The 22,861-nt window shown below is 48.4% G+C and overlaps 1 protein-coding gene across 1 annotated transcript in view; it reads right to left on the reverse strand.

The window, feature by feature from the left end:
• Positions 1-22,861, reverse strand: part of ZFHX3 (zinc finger homeobox 3) — a 244,718-nt gene that overhangs the window by 45,226 nt on the left and 176,631 nt on the right. Inside the window, 1 exon segment of the mRNA XM_077756375.1 lies at positions 528-635. Coding sequence (XP_077612501.1) covers positions 528-635 — 108 coding nt within the window.

Genomic DNA, 22,861 nt, shown 5'->3' on the forward strand with positions numbered 1-22,861 from the left:
AGGGGGTGGGCGCTCGCCCTGGGGACAAGGTAGGACACAGAATGTGCAGAGCCTGCCCAGGCCCCCAAATGTAGGATGAAGCCCACCCTTCACTGCTGACCCCTCAGAGATTTGGGAGTGACCCCAATCAAGGTGCGCAGGATAAACCCTTCTACCTGGGCCTGGGGGCAGGGGAAAGGGGATCGGACCTTCCATGGAGGAAGAGTCCTTCGAGGACAAAGCAACACTGGAGAAGTGGGACCTCACAAACCCTGAAGCCCTTGGGACAGAGCCAGATAGCTGGGTGCTCAGTAAACAAGCTGGCTCTTGGGCCATTTAAAAATCGCTTTAAAAACTCTTTAATACGACTGAACAGAAGGAGAATGACGCTGACCACTGAAGAAAGCAAAACCCAAATCCTCCTCTCACTGCACAGAGCCAACACAGACTTTCTGGACAGATGAAGGAGGCATCTGCTCCCTGACCTGGCGGCCTCCCTCCTCCAGAAGAGACAGATGTCAGGGGCCTGAAGGCAGCACACACACTACCTGTCCACTTGCTCTGCTCCTTCTCGCCTCCACCCTCCTGGTCTTTAGCAAGCTCCTCTGGGTCGGCAGCCGCTTCACTGGGCCCTTCAACATCTTCAATGGCTTCTTCTGAAACAGAAGAAAAACAAAATGTCAAGGATTAAAAGTAGACAGAAGATGAAGGATTCTTGGCTCCTACCCCAAAGAATCACCAACCACAGCACAGACATGCCAACGACTGTCCCTCCTCTCTTCCCCGTGGCCCTCGAGAGGCAGACTGTACTACGGACATGCTGAGGTCTAGGCAAACAGGTGGGGCCTTCCCTTTCCTACTCACTGGTATGAGACTGATTGGCTCTAGACAGGGGGAACCTTAAGTATTTCTCTCAATCCTGTTGAAGAAATAACTTCATCTAAATGCATGCATCTTTTACACCTGAAAAATGCAAAAAAGGAGCCACATGGTGGCTCTTGTTTCGCTCCAACCCCAGTGAGTTCTGGATTTGGACTAGACTAGACTGCATCACTGGCCCTTCAGAGGCCCCACAGTGCATGTGCCAGACCATGGCAGGAGTGTTGCTGGGTTTTTTTTTTAAAGTCACTCATAGTCTCAAGAGTCACAGATTATCAGTGAGAGCATTTCATTAACGTGAAGAGTTCTAGAAACAAACATCTGTAGGTATTCTAGGCATCAGGGGCAAGATGCCAGGTTCATAGAGAAAGGGAAAAGAATTCTGTGATAGAATCATATATTTTCCTTTTGAAGTCAGTCCATTCTTTACTCACCAGCGGTTTAAAACTAGCCATGGAAATTCTCTCCAGCTCAACACACAATGCTTTCGTAAAGACAGAAGAATGGTCATTTCAAACACAAGGTTACTCAAGTTGGGAGGAAGAGGAAGAGATATTCTAGATGCAAAGGAAGAGGCAAAGGAAGCAAGACATTTCTCTCTTGCTCTCCTGGCCCTCAAGATCATTACCCAAAACATTTGTTAAGAATGGATTAAATCGGGGCAGGTGACTGGCTCACTCAGTGGAGTGGCTGGATCCTGAGGTCTTGAATTCAAGCCCATGTTGGCTGTAGGGATTACTTTTAAAAAATCTTAAAAAAAAAAAAAAGAAGAAGAAAGAAAGAAAAAAGATTGTGCTAAATGAATGACTAAGGCAGGCAAACCAAGGCAGGTGAACGACAAACTTAGGAGCAGATTTTGAAGAGCACACTTTCCTAGGTATAGAGACATGAGAACCTGGCTGCCCACATTAATCACCGGGGCTGGCACTAGACCAGGTACACTGGCAGTAGGTATTGGATTTGGGGCTCGGACCAATGTCACCCTAGGTCCCTGGAGCCACTACCCTCCTTTTCAATGTTTCAAGGTGTTACTTTTCTCAAACTTTCAGAAAATAGCTTCTAAATTTCACCACGCAAAGGAAGTGAAAGGAGTTAAAAGTAAACTGACCCCAGAAACTTTATAAAACACTTGAGGAAGAAAGTATCTGGTTAGAGTCAGATTTTTCTAATTCTTCCCGAGAAGACAAGGCAAGTCCAAGGACTGGAAAACTGAATGACGGGTGAGGGAACATTCTTTCTTCATTGCCACCAAAAGGGCATTTATGAAGCAGTCATGGGGAACACAGGTGAAATAAGATGGTGCTTATTTTCATCTCCAAATAAGAGGCCTCCCTTGTACAATTTCTACTCTTTCTTTTGTCTTACTACATAAGAGAGGTAACATCAGGTCTCCCCGTACCCACTCTTAGTTCAAAGAGAGAAAAATCAGGCAACCATGGTTTAAAGTCAATCTGATATACAGTCCTGTATTAATACTATACATCATCTAGGAGAGAAAAATATTTGCATATAAGCATTATTAGGGAATAACACGTAAATTACACAGTATGATAGATGCACAGTCTTAATTATGTCCAGGCAGGATGTTGAATGCACATTTTTGCACTTTTGATAAAACTGTTCAACACTGTAATTATAAAATCCATCTTTGAATGGTGGTACCAGGATTCAATCAATCTTAAACTGGGTCTCCCCAAAGGAGCTAGGGCTCTTAAAATATACTCATTTGTCCCAGTAGATGCTGTGGTACAGACTATCTGTAGCAATGTAGATATTAATCAAATTTGATTATGCAGAGATGGCCAAATGGCCCCTCCTCTCCATCACACACACACACACACACACACACACACGCACGCACAAATTTACCTTTGATGGAGACAGTCTGACGTCTACCAAATAGACAAAACCCTGATGTGGTGAACAGTGCCTGAAATGGTTCTCTACAGAGGAGCAAAGGAATTGTCTACTGGAAGGCACCTCCAAAGGCCAGCACACTTCTCTCCTCCACATCAAGTGGACTGTAGCCGTCCACACAGAGAGCTAAAAACTCATCTGACTCCACTTCTCTGAGCCTTTCCAAACACATCTTATTCAGAAGACAGAGAGTGTGAAGAATAAGCACATCATTGATGCACTGAGCAAGGAAACCACACAGTGCTTTGTGAATATTCCTGGAGCCCTCATTCTCCAAGCCTCCTTGATTCTTTGCTTTCTTCCCTCCCTGCCTTACTACAAGGAGAAAAGCGAAAGCAGCTAAGTTCCATTGAGAAGTTAGAAGGCAGAGGTTAATTCAGAAACTTATTTTGTTTCGTACCCCCCCTCCTTTTGTTTTTTTAAGATTTCAAAATCAAATCCTCTTCTTTTTCAGTTCCTATCATCATTTGTCACTCATTTACTAACAGGCTGCTATATACTTGATGGAAGAAAAAATGAGAGGGAACTCCTGGAAGAAATGATTAGGAAACTCCTGGAAGAAGAAGAAATGATTAAGAAACAGCTTCCTTTGCAAGAGGATCAGTGTCCTCACCCCCATCAGAAAACCAGGTCCCATTCAGCTGAGCTGGCACTTCCCTGCAGTTCCACCTATGACCTACAGGTGTCGCCCTCTGCATGGCAAGGCCTGAAAGGGCAGCTAGCTGCAGGAAGCAGACAGTGTCTGTCTGGGCCGCCCAACCTGAGCATGTGGAAATAATATACGTCTTCAAGTGAACTGTCTGGTCCTGGGGAAATAAAATAGGACATTCATAAGCAGTTACACCATCTGTCTTTATACCATCATCATCAACAGCAAGAGGAAAAATCGCTCTTTAAAATGGATGAAAGCCCAGGCTGACAGTAACCAGAAAACTGTGAGCTCTGAATACCAATAAAGCCAGAAAAATGATTAAAAAACAGAGATACAAAGTACGAATTTGTCTGGACAGCTCAGACCCACAGTGCTTTGCAGGCAGGGTCTGTTTGATTGGTTACCAAAGCCTACAGAAAGGCCACTCACTAAGACCCAGGCCTCGCCTGCTCTCCCTGCTCTAGAAACACATGGGGACCAGGGGCACAAGGGCATCTGACTTTGAAAAAGAGAGCTGGATCCACACTCTGCACTGCTGGGGCTGGTTATCCAGGCCACACTCCCTTTAGTAATGTGTACCTGACACCCACATGTTGATGGAGCACGGAGTTGGGGAGACGGGGTGGCAGCTTTTCCACAGATCGCAGATTGCGTTTTCCACCTGTGAAGTCAGTGGTAAGGGGCTGGGGTCCTTACAGATGCCAATGTTTGAAATATATATATGATATCAGCTATCGACAGATGGTGGGAACAAGTGAAGACCTGATGGGCCAATGATCTGGTTTTATCTGGAAAATCCTGTCTTTCCCTCGGATGACAAAGTTGCTGCCCTTCCCTAAGACACCCAGCAGCCACTGTGCCATTTTTAAGGTTGAAACAGACAAACCAAAGCCACCTTTTCTCTAAGAGTTTGGCGGTATTTCAGAACCAAGCAGAACACCCCAGGAATGCTTTTCTTCAAGGGCACAGCCAGGACCTTGGTGAGGAGGTCATCTCAGCTCCCTACAGCGCAGCCCAGACTGAACATCTGCTTTTTAGGAGACTTCAGAGAAGGTGCTTCTAAACTCACTAAGCAGGTGACTTGGATGGGTACATCCCACGGTGGCCCTCAAACCACGGCACTCCTCCTATTTGAATGCATTTTCATGTTAAACAGAAGCAAATCATGAATAACTGTGAAGTTTTCCTGGTATCCCTTCTGTCTTCCAACTCCACATAAAACTTCAGCCTCCAGAGGCTGAAGGTCTTTAAAAAAAAAAAATCTATTTCCATCACTACCTCCTTTTTACAACAGCTTCTCCCAGACAGCACTTACTAGCACTCAGGCCAAACCCAGCCCTGCTCACTCGGGTCTCCTGGCTGAGGGCAGAGCCCTCAGGTGTAAGAACTGCAGCAGCTCCATATATTCTAAGAGGGAAGGGTTCCTGGGGGCACCTAAGGTTTTTGAGGTGATGATACCAAAGCTCCAGAAAATCTCCCTTCAGTTGGGGTGGTTCTGCTTACCAAAAATGCAGACTGTTGTCTTAACAAATACCTTCTAAGTATCATGTCGGCAAAGGTGACTGCGTGATTCCCCAACTTAGGGCGAAACCTATTCCTGGAGGAGGCGTGCGTGCCAACTGGCAGCCCCGTGGTGATTTGCAACAGTTCTATGAACAACCTGGAAACGGGTGTGTGAAAGGTGCACCGGGCGGAAGCAAGCACAGAGGCGGCATCATCAGAAAGCTGGCGCTGACCATGGCCCCACGGACTCCCCAAATGTGATACCCGAGAAAACTTGCCAGTTGCCTCCAAAACCAATACTGTTCACCAAATAACTGGGGCCGAGAGCCGCGTCCACTGGGTGTTTTTCACCAATTGCTTACAGACTTGAAGGGGAGTCAGTCAATGGCTAAGCCTAGTCCCTCTGTTCCTAACTCTTAACAGGAGAATGTACAACAATTCAAACCTTCCCCCAAACCTGACAAAGCTCCCAACAGTGCCTCATTGTGATAGAAATTTGGAAATTCTCCTAAGAACCAGGGTGTCTGTACCCAAGGCTCTCAGGCGATCGTGTTACTTAAATAATACAACAATCCGGGATCCCTGAAGAATGAAATTGTTCTTTCCTTTTTCTTTGGGGTGAGCCATATTTGAGGGTGGGGGTGAAATAAAGTGCGTTTGCCTGTCGGCAGGCTCAAGAGCTGAGAAACATTAGCTGTCATGAACCACAATCAAATCAGGTTTGAAATATTTAGCAGTGGCTTGGAAAATGCGGTGGTGCAGCTCTGACAGGCGAGATGTGCACAGACACCCACTTTCCATTATAATGGAAATATCAGGCCTGTTCTGAATATGTATAACCCAGAAAAATGTATTGATTTTTCATTCGGCATTAAAAAAAATGAAATAGCCTGCAGCTGTCAAAAGCCTTTTGTTAAAAGCTCATCTTTCCTGGAATGAGGTTTACCAGAAACAAGTTTTAATTGTATATAGGACCTCTTCTTTGAAAAACAAAATAACCAATCTGCCTACTTTGAAGATAGGGTTAAAGCTTTTCCTTTCTCCATTTTCAACCTAATTAACCAAGGACAACCGCGAAGCAAGCAAGGCCTGCACCATGAAGGCCAGCTCCAGGAGGACCACGGGAGGTGGCAGCCACTTAGGCTGGGGTCTCTCTTGGTGGAGAGCAGAGGGACTCCCTGACCGTGTCTTGTCTTATTTCCGTAACTCCCACGTGGGGGCTGGACTCTGTGGCTATAGACTCAGTGCAGGACACTGTGGCCAATCTGCTGTCCTTTTGAAATGTTGGTTGGCACAAACGGAAAACCAGGGCAGACCCCGCCAGTGTGCCCAATCCTCTTTGCCTTTTGTTACCCACAGGAACCGTCTACTGGCCGTATATACGCTACAGAACATGCATGCTTTATTTTGCAAATACAGGTCAAATCAAATCCCACCACATAAAAGAGAACTGCTAAGGTCTACACCACTTGTCTGTAAAAAGATCCAGCGTGTTGAAATTCTGCTAAAACAGACACTTGGAACAGGAAGTGATCGACAATGCTGACGGAAAGACAACCTTGCTGCTCCCAGCTCTTCACCCCCAGTCCTGTCTTGCCTCTCAAAGCCAGGGAAGAAGAGGTACATGGCGGCAATGTTCCTAACTAACTATGCCATACTTCCTCCATGACCTTTTGGCGAGTGTGATCTCTCTGAATGATGACCACAGGTCCTACCAGTGGGTGATTTTCTGTGCGCCGTGGGCTTATTCCCAGCCGCACGGATACAGGATGCGATAACCCATTCTGTAACATTCCCAAACACTTTCCTCAAACATTTATGCCACGGTTTTATTCTAGTGGTGTCTTTCGAGCCCTCACAATGTGGCTGGAAACTGCGTGAGACATAGCTGTGAGTGATAAGGTTTTCTGGTTGACAAATACCGCAGCCCCAGAAAACTTCCCCCTTAGATCAAGGTGGTTTTGCTTGCCACAAATGCATGTTGTTCTCTTAACACACCTTATACTTAGCATCTTGATAAAGGTGACTGCATGTTTTCACACTGACACATAGAACAGGAAACGTAAAACCTCCTTCAAAGTTCTTTGTAGGTAGTCACCTGAATATTACTTTTAATCGCAGGCAAAATTTGTCCATTCCATTTTCTACATGTTAACAGGGTATTAACTGAGGGAAATGCCAGATCACAAGACGAAGGATCCGGGAATCCATAGTGACACTGGCAAGTGCAACATTTTGAAATACAACCATCACAGTCCAGGCAGGAAAGCTTAACGGGGCCACGGATGAGGGTGAGGGGTACGGCAGGCCCCTGGGGATTTCGAGGCTGGAGCATTCATTTAGTCATTTATTCACCTTCTCAAGAAAAGATACCATTTCTTTTCCAGCAGACATCAGAACTCCAGTGCAGTACAGAGCCCAGGGCATTTGGTAAAAAGTAGGCTCCCCACACAGACGACAGGCAAAGGGGCCTTCCACACGCCTGCTTGCCCAGGCCTCTGACGTCTGTACCTTGCACAGGATCTAAAAGACAGAGCGCCCTCCCGGCGGCCCTTGTCTTCACATCGTTCATTTTCTTACCAACCTAAGCTCCAGCCAGGCAAGGCCATCCTGGCCCAGGACCCTTCTCTACCAACTGGGGAGAGCGGTCAGGGTGGGGGCAGCCAGGGGAATGTGGCCAGCCTAGTCGCTTTGTAAAAAATAATGTGGTCTAAGTGCTAGCCAGTTGTTTTAAACAAAACTGCCTTCTCAAAGGTGGCATTTCTACACATGGACGTCAGTCCTCCAAGAGAAACAGGGACGGGGGGATGGGGGGGGCAAGAGAGGAAACGGAGGACGCGCTCCACTGGAGACACTCCCTTCTCCCCAGTGATGAGCACGGATCCTTTAAGTGGTCATTTTCCCACAAGGATTCTTGTGACCACTAGGTGTTCACTTACCAAATATACCTGGGGCCGTGGTGCCTGGAGTTTCTGGACAGAGCCTGGAAGCNNNNGCTTCCAAAATGGGGTTCAGTAAAAGCCCTGCAGGAAAACCAGCGCTGGAGGACCTCGGCCTCCTCACTGCTCCACCCTTGACCTTGTTTCCCCGGCCCCCATCCCCGCGACCCTGCCTTCTGGCAGCAGGCTGAAAGAATCAACACTCTGAAGGCAACTCCGGGTATTATTAAAATGAATAATTGGAGAATAGAGACCATTTATGCTTTTGTATATTTGAAGATCGTGCCACTGTTTATAGAAACAAGAAAAATGGGGATTGTGTGGCAGGAGGGCGGCTGGGGAGGCCGGGCATGCTGCAGCCCTGCACAGCCCCTGCTGGGTGGAGCAAGGGCAGCTTCGGCAAGGACGCCAGCCTGGGGGAGGCTCTCCCTTTGCTTTTCACTTCACCTCCACCCTGCGCAGTGATGGCGGAGCGCATTTTATGGGTCCACGGTGGCCACGGCCTGTTTAGGCCTCCCGGAGAAAACGTGCCCTGTTTGAGTTGCCCTCCTGAGTGAACGGCGCAAGGGACGCCAGAGCACGAAGTGAAAACTGCTGCCGTTTTGCGGTGAGGGACAGGTGCTGCCATTTTCCCTCTCCTGGGCAAGGCCACTTGGTCAATCGGAAGAGTCTGTCAAAACCGCGCTAAAATTAAGGGGGTGGGTGGGGGTCAAGGGAGGAGAAAAAGGGAGGAAACGCCTACAGCCAGGATTGCAACAAGTTCCATTTATCTGTGTTCTCAGCAAAAGCACCTGGGCTGCCCCCTGCAGAAAAGCAGAAAGGGATAAAAGTCAATGTGCAGTGACAGAGCACAACGGAACTAAATATGTCCGCTGACTCGCCTGGTGGCTATTCACAGGAAGAGTTTGCTTTCTTGCTTTCTTTTTTTTTAAATAACTGAAAGATGTGAGTTCCAGTTTGTAAAGCACAAACCCAACCCTGAAATGGTTTCAGAATCCACACTCCACGAGAAATCCAACTCGGTCCCAGAACACCGATGGAAACTGAATTCAGCAGGGATTAGCTCCCCTGACTTCTACAGGGCCACGCCGGGCGCTTTACTTCCACACATGAAATGTAAAAAAGGCAAATTCCCCGAGCATGTTTGTAGCGGAGCGTGATGGGATTGTGTTGTCATTTATGGGAAATAATCGCAGACCCATCTCTCCCCTTCCCCCCCACCCATTTTCCAGTCCAAATAACCATGAAAAATTACACTTCAATGTCAGGGCGACGACAAAGGAGGCGCGCTCTCTGGGAGCTCAGCGGATTTGCAGGGGTTTTTCCTTTCTTTGGACAAAAACTACCTTCAATTGTACTTCATTTAAAACGTGATCTAACAAATGCATTTTGACAAGTTCCTTTCTCTTTTTCTCCCTTCTTTCAAACAGTATTTTGTACAGTTTAACCTCACACCAAACTGGAATGTTCTGGAAAGAAGAGGCATGCAAAATAGAAGGGCCTTGAAACCAAGAAGGGTGTTTTATTTCCCCCTCTGTTAAAAACAAAGTAGTGGAGGAAAATAATGAGTCTAACTCAGTATGCTGAGAATGAGCGAGGGGAGGGGACAGAGCAAGTCACAGTGTCTTAACAACAGACTATTTGATGGGCAAAGGTGAAAAAAGCCAAGGTTAATAGAAAGAGGAAGGCTTTAATGGAGGAAAAGGGGCCTCATAGGCTTGCTCATCAGAACAGACCATCGCTTGAATTTGGAAGCATCATCTAAGGTGTCTGGAATACGGTTTGAAAGAAGGGAGTCAGAACTGGGGGGTTCCTGCTCACATGGGATGAGGAAGGGAAACCTCTCTAGTGGGGTCCCACTTCCCTCCTCGTCTCCCTCCTCTATAGAAAAGGACATCTTTTACCCAAACAGATCTGCCTGAAAGCTTTTTAACATTCCAGGTGTGAGGCCTAAGCAGTCCCTACAAGCATCTGTCTTTCAGTAACACTCTGCTTGAAATAAACACTGCCAGGCTCCCATGGCTCGAAGGGAGAAGACAGGATACATAAACACATACCAGTGATAGAAAGAGTGTAAATAAAAAAAAAAAAATTAACAGTTTCCATTAAGAAGACTGATACCACCCTTCTGAGTTTAAACTCACTTGGCTTGTCAGGGAGAGATCTTATGCTTAATGCAAAAAAAAAAAAAAATCCTATTTATTTTTAACTGGAAAATGTTGGAAATACATGAGTGAAAAAAGTCAAGGAAGGCTTGTAAATGTACTTAAGCATCTATATACAAATGGAGGTGTGTGGGAAACAAACAGGATGTACCAGAAGTGGTATGAGATGATGGTGATTAGTACCTAATGGATCCAAGTGAGGCCTTGCGGGGTGGCTCTTGTGCTGGGAATGTCAAACGCTGAAGGATGCTACGAATATGGGAACGACAGCAATATGGGAACGACAGCAAGGAAACGAAGGGGGAAGGGTGGCTGCGCACAGCGGGGAGACACGACTGACAATGCCCAAAGGAATGATGTGATATTTGGGGTGAGGATATGCAAAAAAAGCAAACCTTTGAAAGACAAACAGGTGAGCATTTTGTTCTTGGCCATCAAACCAGACAGCACATAACCAAGACAATATGATTCAGCCATGACTCCAGGAGTCTAAGTCACAGACCAATGTGAATGGGGGGCTGGAATTCCCAGCATGTGGAGGGCCTCAGTCTGTCCAAAGGGTCTATCTACAGCCTGCTGAGGAGTCAGCCGGGGCCCCTGTGAAGCGCACAGTGCTGGCAGAAACAGTCTGCTCCCACTGGTGGACGGCACAGTGACGGACTGCCTGTCAGTGAGCTTCGTTCTGCATGATCATCAGCCACTTACGTGCACAGCTGGTAAAACAAGCTGATTCATAAAAATAAAGCACAAACAGAGGCTGACACTCTCCAAACCAAATGCAGGAAACGTCAGGCCGACTTCAGGCAACCCGGCACCCAAGAAAGCACCGGCTCAACCTGTTCTCCCTTGGCCAGACCGGCACATGCACAAAGGTCACCGCAGGTGCAACGGCACTGCCGACTGCAGAGTCTAACGCTAGGGACACTTATGAACCCTGGAGATGGCCCAGGCCTGGGTCTTTAGGTGCCAACCACGCATACAGTGCCTGGTAGAAGTGGAGAAGGGCCTGCCTCTGCCGGAAGCATTTACGGTCACACCTGAGACATGTAAGGATGTGTCTACACTCGGAAAGCAAAACCCTGGGCCATTAACCCTGGGCCATTCTCCAAAACCATCAAGTCCCCAAGCACATTTCAGTCTGCAACAACCAGCTGCACCAGCAGCGGCATGCATGAACTAACATTTCAGAGGATACTGCAAGGAAAGTGAAGCAGGAAGCTGAGGTACAGGGAAAATCCAAAGGTTTATGTTCAAGAGCTTTCCTGCATCCATGTGAGAAAAAGCAGATGGGATTGCTAACTTGTCATATTTAACATGCACCTTGCTCGGCTCTTCCGTGCCCAAAGGGCGAAAGAAAATTCTTAGATCTTCCTCCACCTTTTGAGTAACTTCCAAAGTTATGCCAGTGGTTGAATACAAAACCTCTGTATTTTTTCATTTTGGATATTACAAAATACCCCCACCAGCAGCACACAGGCCCTTTCAGGGTGATTTTAGCTACAGTAACCCATCTCCAAAAATTCCAGAGCTACTATGTTTCACACTCAGCCTCAGGACTGTGCCCATCTATTCAGCCTTTCCTCCTGTGAGGGATGTCTTCCACCTGAGAACAGACTAGTATCCCCAAAAGGGAATGCAGTCCATTACACACCCCCAAAATTACACTGTAATGCATCTTTTTAAAAACTTTTTAATGCTTATTATTTTTGAGACAGAGAGGGACAGAGCATGAGCAAGGGAGGGGCAGAAAGGGAGGGAGACACAGAATCCGAAGCAGGCTCCAGGCTCTGAGCTGTCAGTACAGAGCCCGATGCGGGGCTTGAACCCGGCAACCACGAGCCCATGACCTGAGCTGAAGTCAGGCACTGAACCGAATGAGCCACCCAGGCACCCCCTGTAATGCATCTTAAGGCATAAAAATGCAGTTTTTTTGCATTTTTGCAAACAATTCATGAAATAACTTAAATTTTAGACTCTTCAATAGCGGGAACATTTGAAAACTAATACATGAAACCAAAGAGAAAGAAACGTCGCCATGTGATGAGAAGGTAATCAGGGATCTGAGCAGAAAATAATTGGTACTTGGGACGGTTAGGAATAGGGGATCTGGAGAAACACACAGTCATACTTTACAGAAATAATTTTGGATGTTCACACTCTTCTGTGTACATGCTTCACCTGGAAAAATTACTAGAAGCTCCTGTCAGGCAGAACCCTCCCCACGCTTCCAGAAGCGGACAACTATTTCTAAAGGAAATATGGACCCCGGGCAGAGAGAATATGGAAATAAAGCCTGCAACAGGTCAACGGTTTTGCCTCACTTTGTAAGGCCAAGACTAATGGCAAGGAAGGGAAGAAGCAAGCCAAAGGCATCAATGAAAAAACTAGCCAAAAGGCAACGTAATCTTGAAGAGGAGATTGCTCGATGATTAGGAAAGAAAAAAGCGAATGAGTTCTCACTTACCAAGCAACAATTTCAAGTATAAAAAGGAAGAAGAGGAGGGGGAATGGGGAAATTTAGACAGTCACCAAGGAGCAATGCCCACCCCCCCCCAAAAAAAAAGTTTGAATCTTTAAATTCAGCATCTACCATGGCACGGTGGGGGACGGGGGAAGGTCAATTTGTGCCTGAAGAGAGTCTATGAATTGATTCACCCACTGGAAAATTCTGGTAACAAGCTAAAAGGACAGAAAACCAAGTTTCAAAGAGATGCACACAAGCAAACTGATTTAGGAGAGAGAGATACGGGCTGTTTGCAGAAACCCGGGCATCGGCCTTTGTTTTGAGGGATCCGGGGAGTGACCAACAGGCACCTCGACTCTACAGACCAGGAGACCAGAGCCTGGGAGGGGGGGCTGGATGCCCACAGGGTGAGGAAACCGAAGGAGAGTGAAGGGGACAGGTGGTCACATGCTGCTCGAGTGACCAGCCGGGCAAAGAGAGCAGCAAAGGTGCAGGGAAAAGCTCTGATGTTGAGGCAAATGGGATCTCGCAGTGGTACCAGAGATCTGCCAGTGGCTCAGAACAAGATCTAGTTTTTCCTGACATTCTGAGACAAAAGGCGTACCAGCAAAGATAAAAATGCACCTACCAAGACCAAAACAAACCGAACACCATCCCCTAAGAACACAGATATCTGTGTTTTTAGGCAAATGGTATCCTGTTCACTTCCTGTCCAGTGGCAACGTGGTACCAAAATAAAACCATCACATTTAAAGACAGAACGACCCATGGCTCTGGCACAATGCAGCCCGCCCACCTCGCTCTGTCATCCTTACACACACAAACACACATTCTCTCTCTCTGTCTCTCTCGTTCCTACTTTCTCCCTCTCTCCCTCCCCCCCCGCCCCCTTTCATGCTCTTTCTGGAAGGGAGTTGTCCCAGAAGGACTTGACCCGAAGGACTAGGGGCAGAGCCGGTCGGAGAGCTTCTAGATCCAGGATGAGGTCCAAGGGGCTGGTGCAGCCCCGGGTCCCTGCTGCAGAGAACCAGCAAAAGCCAAGTAATTGCTTTTTCCCCTTCCACTAATAAGCTTTTCAGCAGAGGAAGAATTCAGCTTCCTGTAGTCAACAGACCCTTTTTTCCCTGCCTCTCCTCGCTCCAAATAATCTAAAGTGACTGCAATTTCAGTCCTGGCTCTCTAGCATTCAGCTCCACCGGCTGAGGTCAGAAGGTGTCAAGTGAGGGCTCTCTACTTCTTTTCTACTCTGCCTTCACGCCACCCATGCTTCTTTGTAACTGAGGCAACCTGCGTCCCCAGCCCAGCCATTATGTGGATCACCAGCCCACGGCACACACGGACTTCAGTCAGGATTCCAGGAAATGTTTTGAAGGCCTAGAAAACACTGGGAGAGAGGAAAAAAATATCTTTGCTGTAAACAACTGATTAGTAATGACCAACTTCAGATGCTCTGGCGACCCGAGCCACTAATTTCCTGGTTTTGAGAAAATGCATCGCAGTACAACACTTCTGTGTGTGTGTGGTGGTTAAACCGTGTGGCTGGTTGTGTGGTTTTCGGTTTAGTGGAATGCAAATGACTCTGGTTGCTGAATTTGTTCCCTGAGATGTTGCTGCAGATTCGTGGCGCTGGTATCAAGTGTGGCTTCGTGTCTGGCGGAGGCGCTGCAAGGAGGCCTGCCTGGGAAAACTCTGCCCCACCCCCACCCTGCCTCATCTCCCAGAAGAATGAAATGGGATTTCAATTAAGAAGGGCAGCAGCAGGGCCTGCCCCCCTCTGTCGTCATGAAGATCTAACGGACAGCACAGAGTAGAAGGCGAACAAACAAATGGACGAGAGTGCCAGACTGGGTGAGAGGAAGAGCAGGTGTGTGATGGGACTGACGGAGGTTCAGTGGGTCCTGTCCCACGGAAAGCATGGAAAGAGTGTTAACATCCAAGTGCCAGAGGACTGCTACCGGAAGAACAGCTCTAAGCAGGGGAAACAGAGGCAGGTCTGCAAAGAGGCTGCTCACTGGGCCTGCAGCCAATGACTGTGAGGTCCTGGAAGGGAAGGAAAGAAGGGGAGATGCATGCAGGGAAGGCGTGAACACCTGCACACGCACCCCCTCCCCCATCACACACCCAGAGGAGGTGGATGCAGACTCCTGGCTGCAGCCAGGCCTGTGATGGGAATTTATTTCCCTCAATTATGAGCTCTTGTCCCCAGTCTCAGTTCATCAGCACAGTGCAGCCAAGTCAATGAAAGGCTCCATAATGAAGTAATCACATGCACGGGGATGGCCCCACACCTGCCGCTGGGCCCTGAATCAAGCTGACATCAGCTCTGCAATCCCCCCAACCCCGTGTGCTCCCATGATCCATGTCAGGTCACCCCTGTCCTGCCCCAGGAGCCTCGAATCCTGGGTGCCATTCTCTTGACCCAATCACAAAAGTCCTGATTGCAAGAAGAAGAAGGATGGGTCTAGCAAAGTGGGACTGGTCAGTACAAAATGTGTAACACTTCCCTTTTCTGCTGCCTGGGAAATCTTCACTGCAAAGAGTCTGGTCATAAAAACTAGTACCGTGTGCCTAGAAAGATGCCATTTGCCTAAATCATTAATACATAATAACAGTAACTGTGGAATACAACTGTCACACAACAGGTGTAAATTGTATTATTATTCCCATTTCACAGATGAGAAAACTGAGGCTCTGAGAGGTTAAATAAGTGGGAAAGGTCACACAGCCCAGAAGTAGCAGGACTGAAGCTAAGGCCCATGCTCTCCATGAATACCTTAAGAGCTACTGCATGGCCTTCCCAAGAGAACTTAAACCTCTTCTCATGCTATCCATCCATCTACCCACCTATCCACCCTTCCATCCACCACATGTTCATGGCGCACCTGTTCTAGGCAATGACAATACAGCTGGGAACAAGTCAGGAAGAGCCCCTGCTCTCAAAGGACAGCGGTAAGGGAAAAGGTGGAGAAAAAGGAAAGAAGGTTAAGGAGTAAGACACAAATGACCACAGCGTAAGGCAGACGCTGATGAGGAAGGACGATAAGGCAGGGAAAAGCGAAAAGCAATGCTAGGGCTCATTTTCTCCTGGAAGCTAGGAGAAGACAACATGTGAACCCAGACCCGGCGGAAGTAAGGCTGCGAGCCACAGGGGCCTTCCAGGCACAGAGGAACCACATGTGCCGAAGCCCAGGTGGGAGCAAACAGAGAAAGGGGGGCTGGAAGATGAGTCAGACAGGTCACAAGGCCTTGCTGGCCACTGTCAGGCCGGAGGCACTGTTAACACGTAAGGAGCATCTATGAAAATCAGAACAAGGTGCTTCTCTTCAGCATCCCCTCCTCTGGGCAGATAGGGCCTCAGACTCCCCATCCCACCTGCTAAGCAGAGGCTGGGATGGGATTCCGCTCTTAGCAGAGAGCTGTGTGGGCGAGACATCCTGCTCAGCTTCACAGTTACGCTGGAAGAGCTTTCCAGTACAGAGGCTACAGTACTTCCCCAAATCTGCATGTGTGTAGTATATAAAACTTCCTTGTGCCTTTCCCTTGACTAGGGGGCAGCAGGAGCTGACCTTGAGTTGAACAAATGCAAAGAGGGGCAGGGGAACTCTGACCATCCTTTGCCACCAGCCATACTGCAGCACGTGGCCAGTCTTGACACCCGTGTACCAGAAGGACCCACCCGACCACCACCCAGCCACTGGGCTCCCAAGCCCCTCCCTGCCTGAGAAGCTAAGGCTCGGGCCTGGGGCTCGGGACTCCTGGCTCAGCAGGGCCACAGCTACAAGCTAGAAATATGTCACTGACCATTCCACGCAGCCCTTCTCAGAAACTTTATTGCCTTTCCACATAAATGAACTTCAACACACTCTGCAAACTTGATAATCATATAAAGCTACGTAAGCTCAGCAGAGCTGCTACTTCGATGCCAGCTCTTCCCAGCGCAAGATGGATCTGGAGGGTGGGGGAGGGGGCTTTACTTTTCTTAAATGGGCCCTTGTGGGAAAAAGTCCACTCTGCTCACCGCAACAGAAGAGGGATCTCTGCCCAGTGACACACAGATACACACACACAAACGCACACGCTTCAGGCTGCCCCCCCACCGCCCTGGGCTATCTGGGGGCTCCAGCCAGGTAGCGAGGCTCAGGTAGACCGGCATCACAGGTCTCAGGCCGCACTTGGCCCCACTCCTCAAACCAGCTATCTCGGAGTACCCTGGGGCCTCCAAGGCAGAGTAAGTGCGTGAGCCCTCAAGTGTTCTGGATTCTGTCGTTAAACATTAACGGATAACCTAGAGCCCCTGTGGGTCAGCTGGTCTGGGTGCTGTTTCTCTGGCCAGGAGACAAGAGGAGCTGCATCTCCGCCAGGAGAGAGAGAGGGAGGGGCCCCGAAGAAAACACCAAGAAGCCAGGAGGGGACAGGAAGGGGAGCAGGTGGAGGAGGCCCTTCCGGGCTTGCTGGGGATCTACGGGAACCGCCAGGACTGGCCAGAGAGCAAGGCTGAAAGCCAGAGAGAGACAAGAAGGCGCCAAGCAGGGGAGATGAGCAAGGAGGCAAAATCCAGAAAATCGGGAGCTTAAGGAGACAGGATACACAACGGGCCAAACCCATCACAGCTTAAAGCACCCATCAGTTCAGGTTTCCACAGTGGCCGGGAGCCTGAGGGGCTGTCGCCCCTTCTCCAGGTCATTCCACTCCAGTCATCAGGAGAACTATGTTTTGGGGAAGGGGCCAGAGCAATTACTGGAGCCTTCACTTGCTTGCTGCCTTTTACAGTACACTTCCCAGAATAAACTGCCCCAAGACTTCATCCATCACCAAAAAAGGCAACTGTAAAAACACTCATGGCCGGCCCCTTCCCACACACCAGCAGGCGCCCTCCCCTCCACTGGTGGGGGGGGGGGTGGGGNACTTCCCAAATCATTAACCTTTCTCAGAGTGCATTGTACTGGGAGGTGCTCCCTCTGCAGCCCTATTCAGGAGCCCTATTGATCTGCCGCACACTCGGTGCCTTCAAAGTTGTTTATGATCAATATGCAAATTGCCCATGGCATTGATCTAGTATTAATTTTCAATTAGGGAATCCACAAGGGGTCTCTGAGGGTCAATACCCAACAATGCAAAGGAAACTCCGCTGAGGAGTATCGGGCCTGGTGCTGATAAAAGCTTCCCTAAGCCTCCTTCTCAATAGTTCCAGGCCCTCCGGGCTGTCACCTTCACTTGGGCTCATTCGGTTCCCTCCTAAGTCAGACCCCTTCGGTCAGCAGTCTCTCGGGCGGTATCTGTGGCTGTTGCCTTGGAACTCCCCCCACCCTCCCCCCACCGAGGGCCACAGGGCCACTCCCTGGCCTGCCAAGTGCGTTCCCCTGACACCCGCCCTCTTGATCCGGTGCCCCAGGCCATGCCTCCACGTCTCCCCATGCCACACCCAGGCCCAGGACCACTCTCTCCCCCAGCTCCCCAACCACACATACCTTTTTCCTCCCTCTCTCCCTCTCCCTCGTTTCTGCTTAGTCACGGAACGTCACCTTGGCACGCTGCCACGGCTGGAGCTGGCGAGCTGCACGGTCCCCAGAAATCTCAGGCAGTCAGGCAGAGCCGCCAGGCTGCCAGGTTATGCTTGGCAAACAACCCACTGATGTCATTTCAAAAAAACCAGCAGGGGGGGAAGGAAAAAGGCACAGCTTCAAATCATCTGTTTCTCCTTCTTCCTTTCCTCCAACAAAATTTTTCTTCCTAAATGCAACATGGGGACAGGGGGCTGGAGGGATGTTAATTACTTCACCAGCCGTTCATGGTTCCCAGAAGAGGCCACGACCCACCCTCCAGGAGCGCACAGGGCGGCTCATGTGAGCCACTGATGGGGGTGTCCCCAGGGAGAGCGTGCCCAGCTGGGACCAGACTGACCCGGGGACTCAGTCATTCCATTACGGGCCCCTAACAGCCCCTGAGAGACTTGCGTGGGAAAGCCAGGCAGACAGGAGTTGGAAAGAAAAGTGTGTTCAGCTCTGTCCTCCCAGCAGGTGCTGGGGACAGGCAGGGGGGCACAGCTGCGCTCCAGCCAGGGGGGCCCGGCGAGGACTCTTCCTTCTTCTCTCTCTGCCAGGGGCTCTGAATGCTCCCAGTTTTCTTCACATTCTCCAGAGGAATAAACCCTCCGGAGTCTCAGGCTCTCTCGTTACCCCCATGAAACCACCGGAAGACCAAACTCCAAGCGGGATGGGTGGCGGCCTGCCCACTCTCGGCGCGCTGCCGCTCACCACGCCGGCTGGCACACTGGCTAGCCAGGCTAATTGGTTTATGGATAACATTAATTACCATGTTGCTCATTAATGGATGAAATCTTTATTGGTGCCATTGATCAGTGGACTTGTTAGCTGGCCTCCTAACCAATGGCGGATATAACAAGCTCTCTTATTGGCATATCAATTAATGCAATCAATTCCTGGCCAGAGGCTGCCATTCGCTTCCCCGGTTGTTCAGGGGTAGGAGACAGAGCCACGTCAAGCACGCCTTTACTAGGGAGTCCCCAGTTCTCAATTGACCTCCGGGTGGTGTCTCTGCCACTTGGGGCTCATCTATCAAAATAAATAAATAAATAAATCACATCTATCCTTCCATTTGAAAATCACTTTTCCATGTTTTATTGGTGACAAAAGTCCTATCCTATCAGGATACAGAAGCTAGAAGGAAGGCAGGAGGGCTCTGGGAGAGGACAGGTGGCGGAAAGACGAGAGCTTTCTCAGCCCCCACTGGCCTCTGGACAATGACCACACAAGCCTGAAAACACAAGCCATAGGCATCAGCCCTCTGCCCACTCAGGGGGGCCTCCCCAGACTCCTCCAACCTCCTGGATGCACCCTCCTATCTGGTGACCACACCCAACAGCATCCGCCTCACTCGGTGCCTCTGACCGATGGGCCCTTTATGAAAACATCACCTGCTCATCTGAAATCCCAAGCTCCAGCAGCGGAAAGGACTTTTCACATTAGGGACCATCACAGGCCCAGTAAAGCTGTGCACCCAGGGACATTCTATTGTTTGTTGAAATGCATACAATAAAGCTGTTCAACAACACTTGTATCCCTATAAAGTCACAGTCTGGGAAAAATTTCTAGGCAGCAACACGTCTTTAGTTAAGTTGTTTTAAAAAAGGCTGAGGGACTGGTGTGTGGGTGGATCCAGAGGACCAAGGATTTGCAGCTGGACTTTACCGACGACTAGCAAACACCAGGGAATTAACGCCACAACAAAGGGGGTGAGCCGGCGGACCTGTGGCTTTGGGAGGGTAAGCGGGGAATGCCTGACCCCCCAAGACATGTTTTAAAAAGGATTACCTGGAGTTGGCCCCCAAAGGGAGAAGCTTGAAATATGATTTCAGATTTGTTTCTAAAAGCCAAAAATAAATTAAATGTAAAAAGGAAGAAAATCACTACTCTACTCAGCAGTGCTGGTGCTATTAATAAACGTTGCAAGCACAAACATTTAATTCAAGGAGAGAGGGAGAAGCAATAGAACTGGTGAAAAGCAGATGAGGGGGAAAGCAAGCTGCTTGTGGCAGAGCTGTGACGGAGCGTGCGGTGATAGAGGCCACGGCTCAGGGACATCATTCTCAGCACTGGAAGCACAGCTCAGGCTCCTGTGATAAACAGGACAAGTACTTCCTCTCGTTTAGAAATAAAAAGTGACATCTTTCCATGGAGACCATCAGTACTTCCATAGTCACAGAACAGAGGCAAGTTCTGAACAGACCAAAGCAGGGGCCAGAGAGAGCAGCCCCGGGCAGGGGTGACGCTCTCAGGATGTAGCCGGACAGCAGAGAGAAGAGGCGGACAAGGCCTCACAGGGGAGGCCGAGGCCCCCTCAACCTGTGAAGTCATGCAGAAGGCTGCACGCCACACAGTGGTCACCTGACACAGGTGACCGGGGTACCCAGACAACGGGCCCTCTGTCAGCCACTCGGCACCGCGGGGAATTGTTCAGCAAGAGCAGCCGTTGGGTCAACCCATGGCAAAAGTCCCAGGGCTCTTGTGAGGTGGGGCTCTTCCAGGATGATGGGGTCAGAACTGCTCCCTGGGGAACCCATAATACCGGCAGGGGTCCTGCGAAGTTTGATTCCAATTTTATTTTAAGTTGATTATAAAATTCTTGGTGAAGACCAAATGTTTAATAATGAAAACCTAGTCAAAGTAACACACTGGAGGACAGGCTGTGGGCTGCAAGACATGGTGCTATAAAAACAGGTACCGTTTGGAACTACTTCTACATGAATAATGATCTGCAACCAAACCAAAATACATAAACAAACAGAAGCTTAGCTGATCCTACTGAACTACCTTCCAGAACGTTTAAATTTTTTTAATGTTTTTATTTTATTTTTGAAAGAGAGAGAGAGAGAGAGAGAAAGACAGTGTGTGAGCAGGGGAGGGACAGAGAAAGAGGGAGACATAGAATCCGAAGCAGGCTCCAGGCTGTGAGCTGTCAGCACAGAGCCTGATGCAGGGCTCGAACCCACAAGCCGTGAGATCATGACCTGTGCTGAAGTCAGATGTTTAAATGACTGAGCCACCCAGGTGCCCCGATAACTTTTAATTTTGATCAAAATGTTGATCAACTATGCTTTATTCTCATTTTCTAATATATACGAATGTGACAACTCTAAACTCCTAAAATAACCATAGTTAAAAAGCTTTTCCAGAAAAAATATTTAGATACTGGGTGAAAATTAGATCTCATCTTTTAGAAAGGAGAGCTCTACTAATAAAAGTTTACAAAGCACAGTTTTGCCTGACGCATCACACTAGATGAAAAGTGGAGTGCCCTCTTTAGAGAGCCTCTCTTAGAAGCAACATGGATAATTTAAAGTTTCAAGTAAGAATGTAAAAACTCACAGCCTTAAGTTGACAAAGCATCCTCACACACATCTAATTCACTATTAGTATTACACAGGCACGTGAAAGATAACGAGCCCATATCGAGAGGGCTGTGTCATGGTAAGACGACAGCGGACCTAAAAGTACTGTTTTAGGTTGTGTATCTGCTTTACGATAAAAAGTGAGGGGCGCCTGGGTGGCTCAGTCGGTTAAGCGTCCGACTTCAGCTCAGGTCAGGATCACACGGTTCGTGGGTTCAAGCCCCATGTCAGGCTCTGTGCTGACAGCTAGCTCAGAGCCTGGAGCCTGCTTCCTTCCGATTCTGTATCTCCTTCTCTCTCTGATTCTCCCCTGCTCACGCTGTCTGCCTGTCTGTCTGTCTCTCTCTCTCTCTCAGAAATAAATAAAACATTAAAAAAATTGTTTTTTGAAGTGAAGCGGGAGAATGATCTCTTCAAGCAAAAATCAAGTCCCTTTAGGAAAGGGGTGCCGATTCTTGTGCAAAGGTGGGCGCTAAGAATGGCAACCGTCCTTGTCTTGATACTCTAGCCAGACAGACAGCTTCCATGACAGTCTCTCCCAAAGACAAGAGCTTGGAAGCTCTCTCTCCAAGACAGAAAAGAGGGGTTGTCTAATTTGTTCATTTATTTATTCACCAAGTCATTAAACATTAGTGTACACCTACTATGTTCTAGGCATTGGGGGTCCAGTTGGACAAGAAGGACACATTCCTGCCTTCATGGGACCTATTCTTTAGCAGACCCACTTGGGTGACAGAAGATGGCTGAGATACATCCAATCTTACCACTGAACCACCATGTTGACATTTACTTGATCAAGAACATCGCCTTTTTGACTAGGTCTCTGTTTGCTCACCTGAGGGATAACGAGGGTGGCCTTGGATATTTTAGCAGGGCTGTCATGCTAGGGTTGGTTCTAAGTTGGTCACACTCAATACTATCCGGGAACAGTAGAAAATCAAACAGAAGAGAATCAAATCCTGTCCACTCTAAAGACTCTTCCTTCCCAAAGTTCTGGTCCATGCTTCTCTGAATCTTCACCTGGGTGATTATGTATCAAGGTTCATCCACACCGAACACAATAATAAATCAAATCTTATCAGAATTGAACTATAAATCTGTGAAGACTCCAATAATTTCTAGCCAAGGGAATAACACCACAGAAGTACTTTTTAAACTAATTACTCGGATTCCGAAGTGCGGCCCTAATGAGCCTTCTTTCTGCCCAGAACTTACTAAGAGGAAAAAACTACCTTCTGGTGCAGTAATTACTGCTTTCCCCTTCAAACTTCTAACTGGAGATCGATGCTGCATTTTAAGACCCATTGATTTACAATTAGCCTGGCTTTCCTGCTAAAGTGTTTTTTAAGCAGAGTTTACTTTTATTTTATTTTGAAATCTCTGAGATCTGGTTCTTGGATTTTACACCCTCAAGAGAGGGACTGGAAATCTCCAAGAGGAAGATACTCATCAGAA

Source organism: Crocuta crocuta, unplaced genomic scaffold (genome assembly GCF_008692635.1).
Source record: "Crocuta crocuta isolate KB4526 unplaced genomic scaffold, BGI_CrCroc_1.0 scaffold388, whole genome shotgun sequence".
NCBI classification, from domain to species: domain Eukaryota; kingdom Metazoa; phylum Chordata; class Mammalia; order Carnivora; family Hyaenidae; genus Crocuta; species Crocuta crocuta.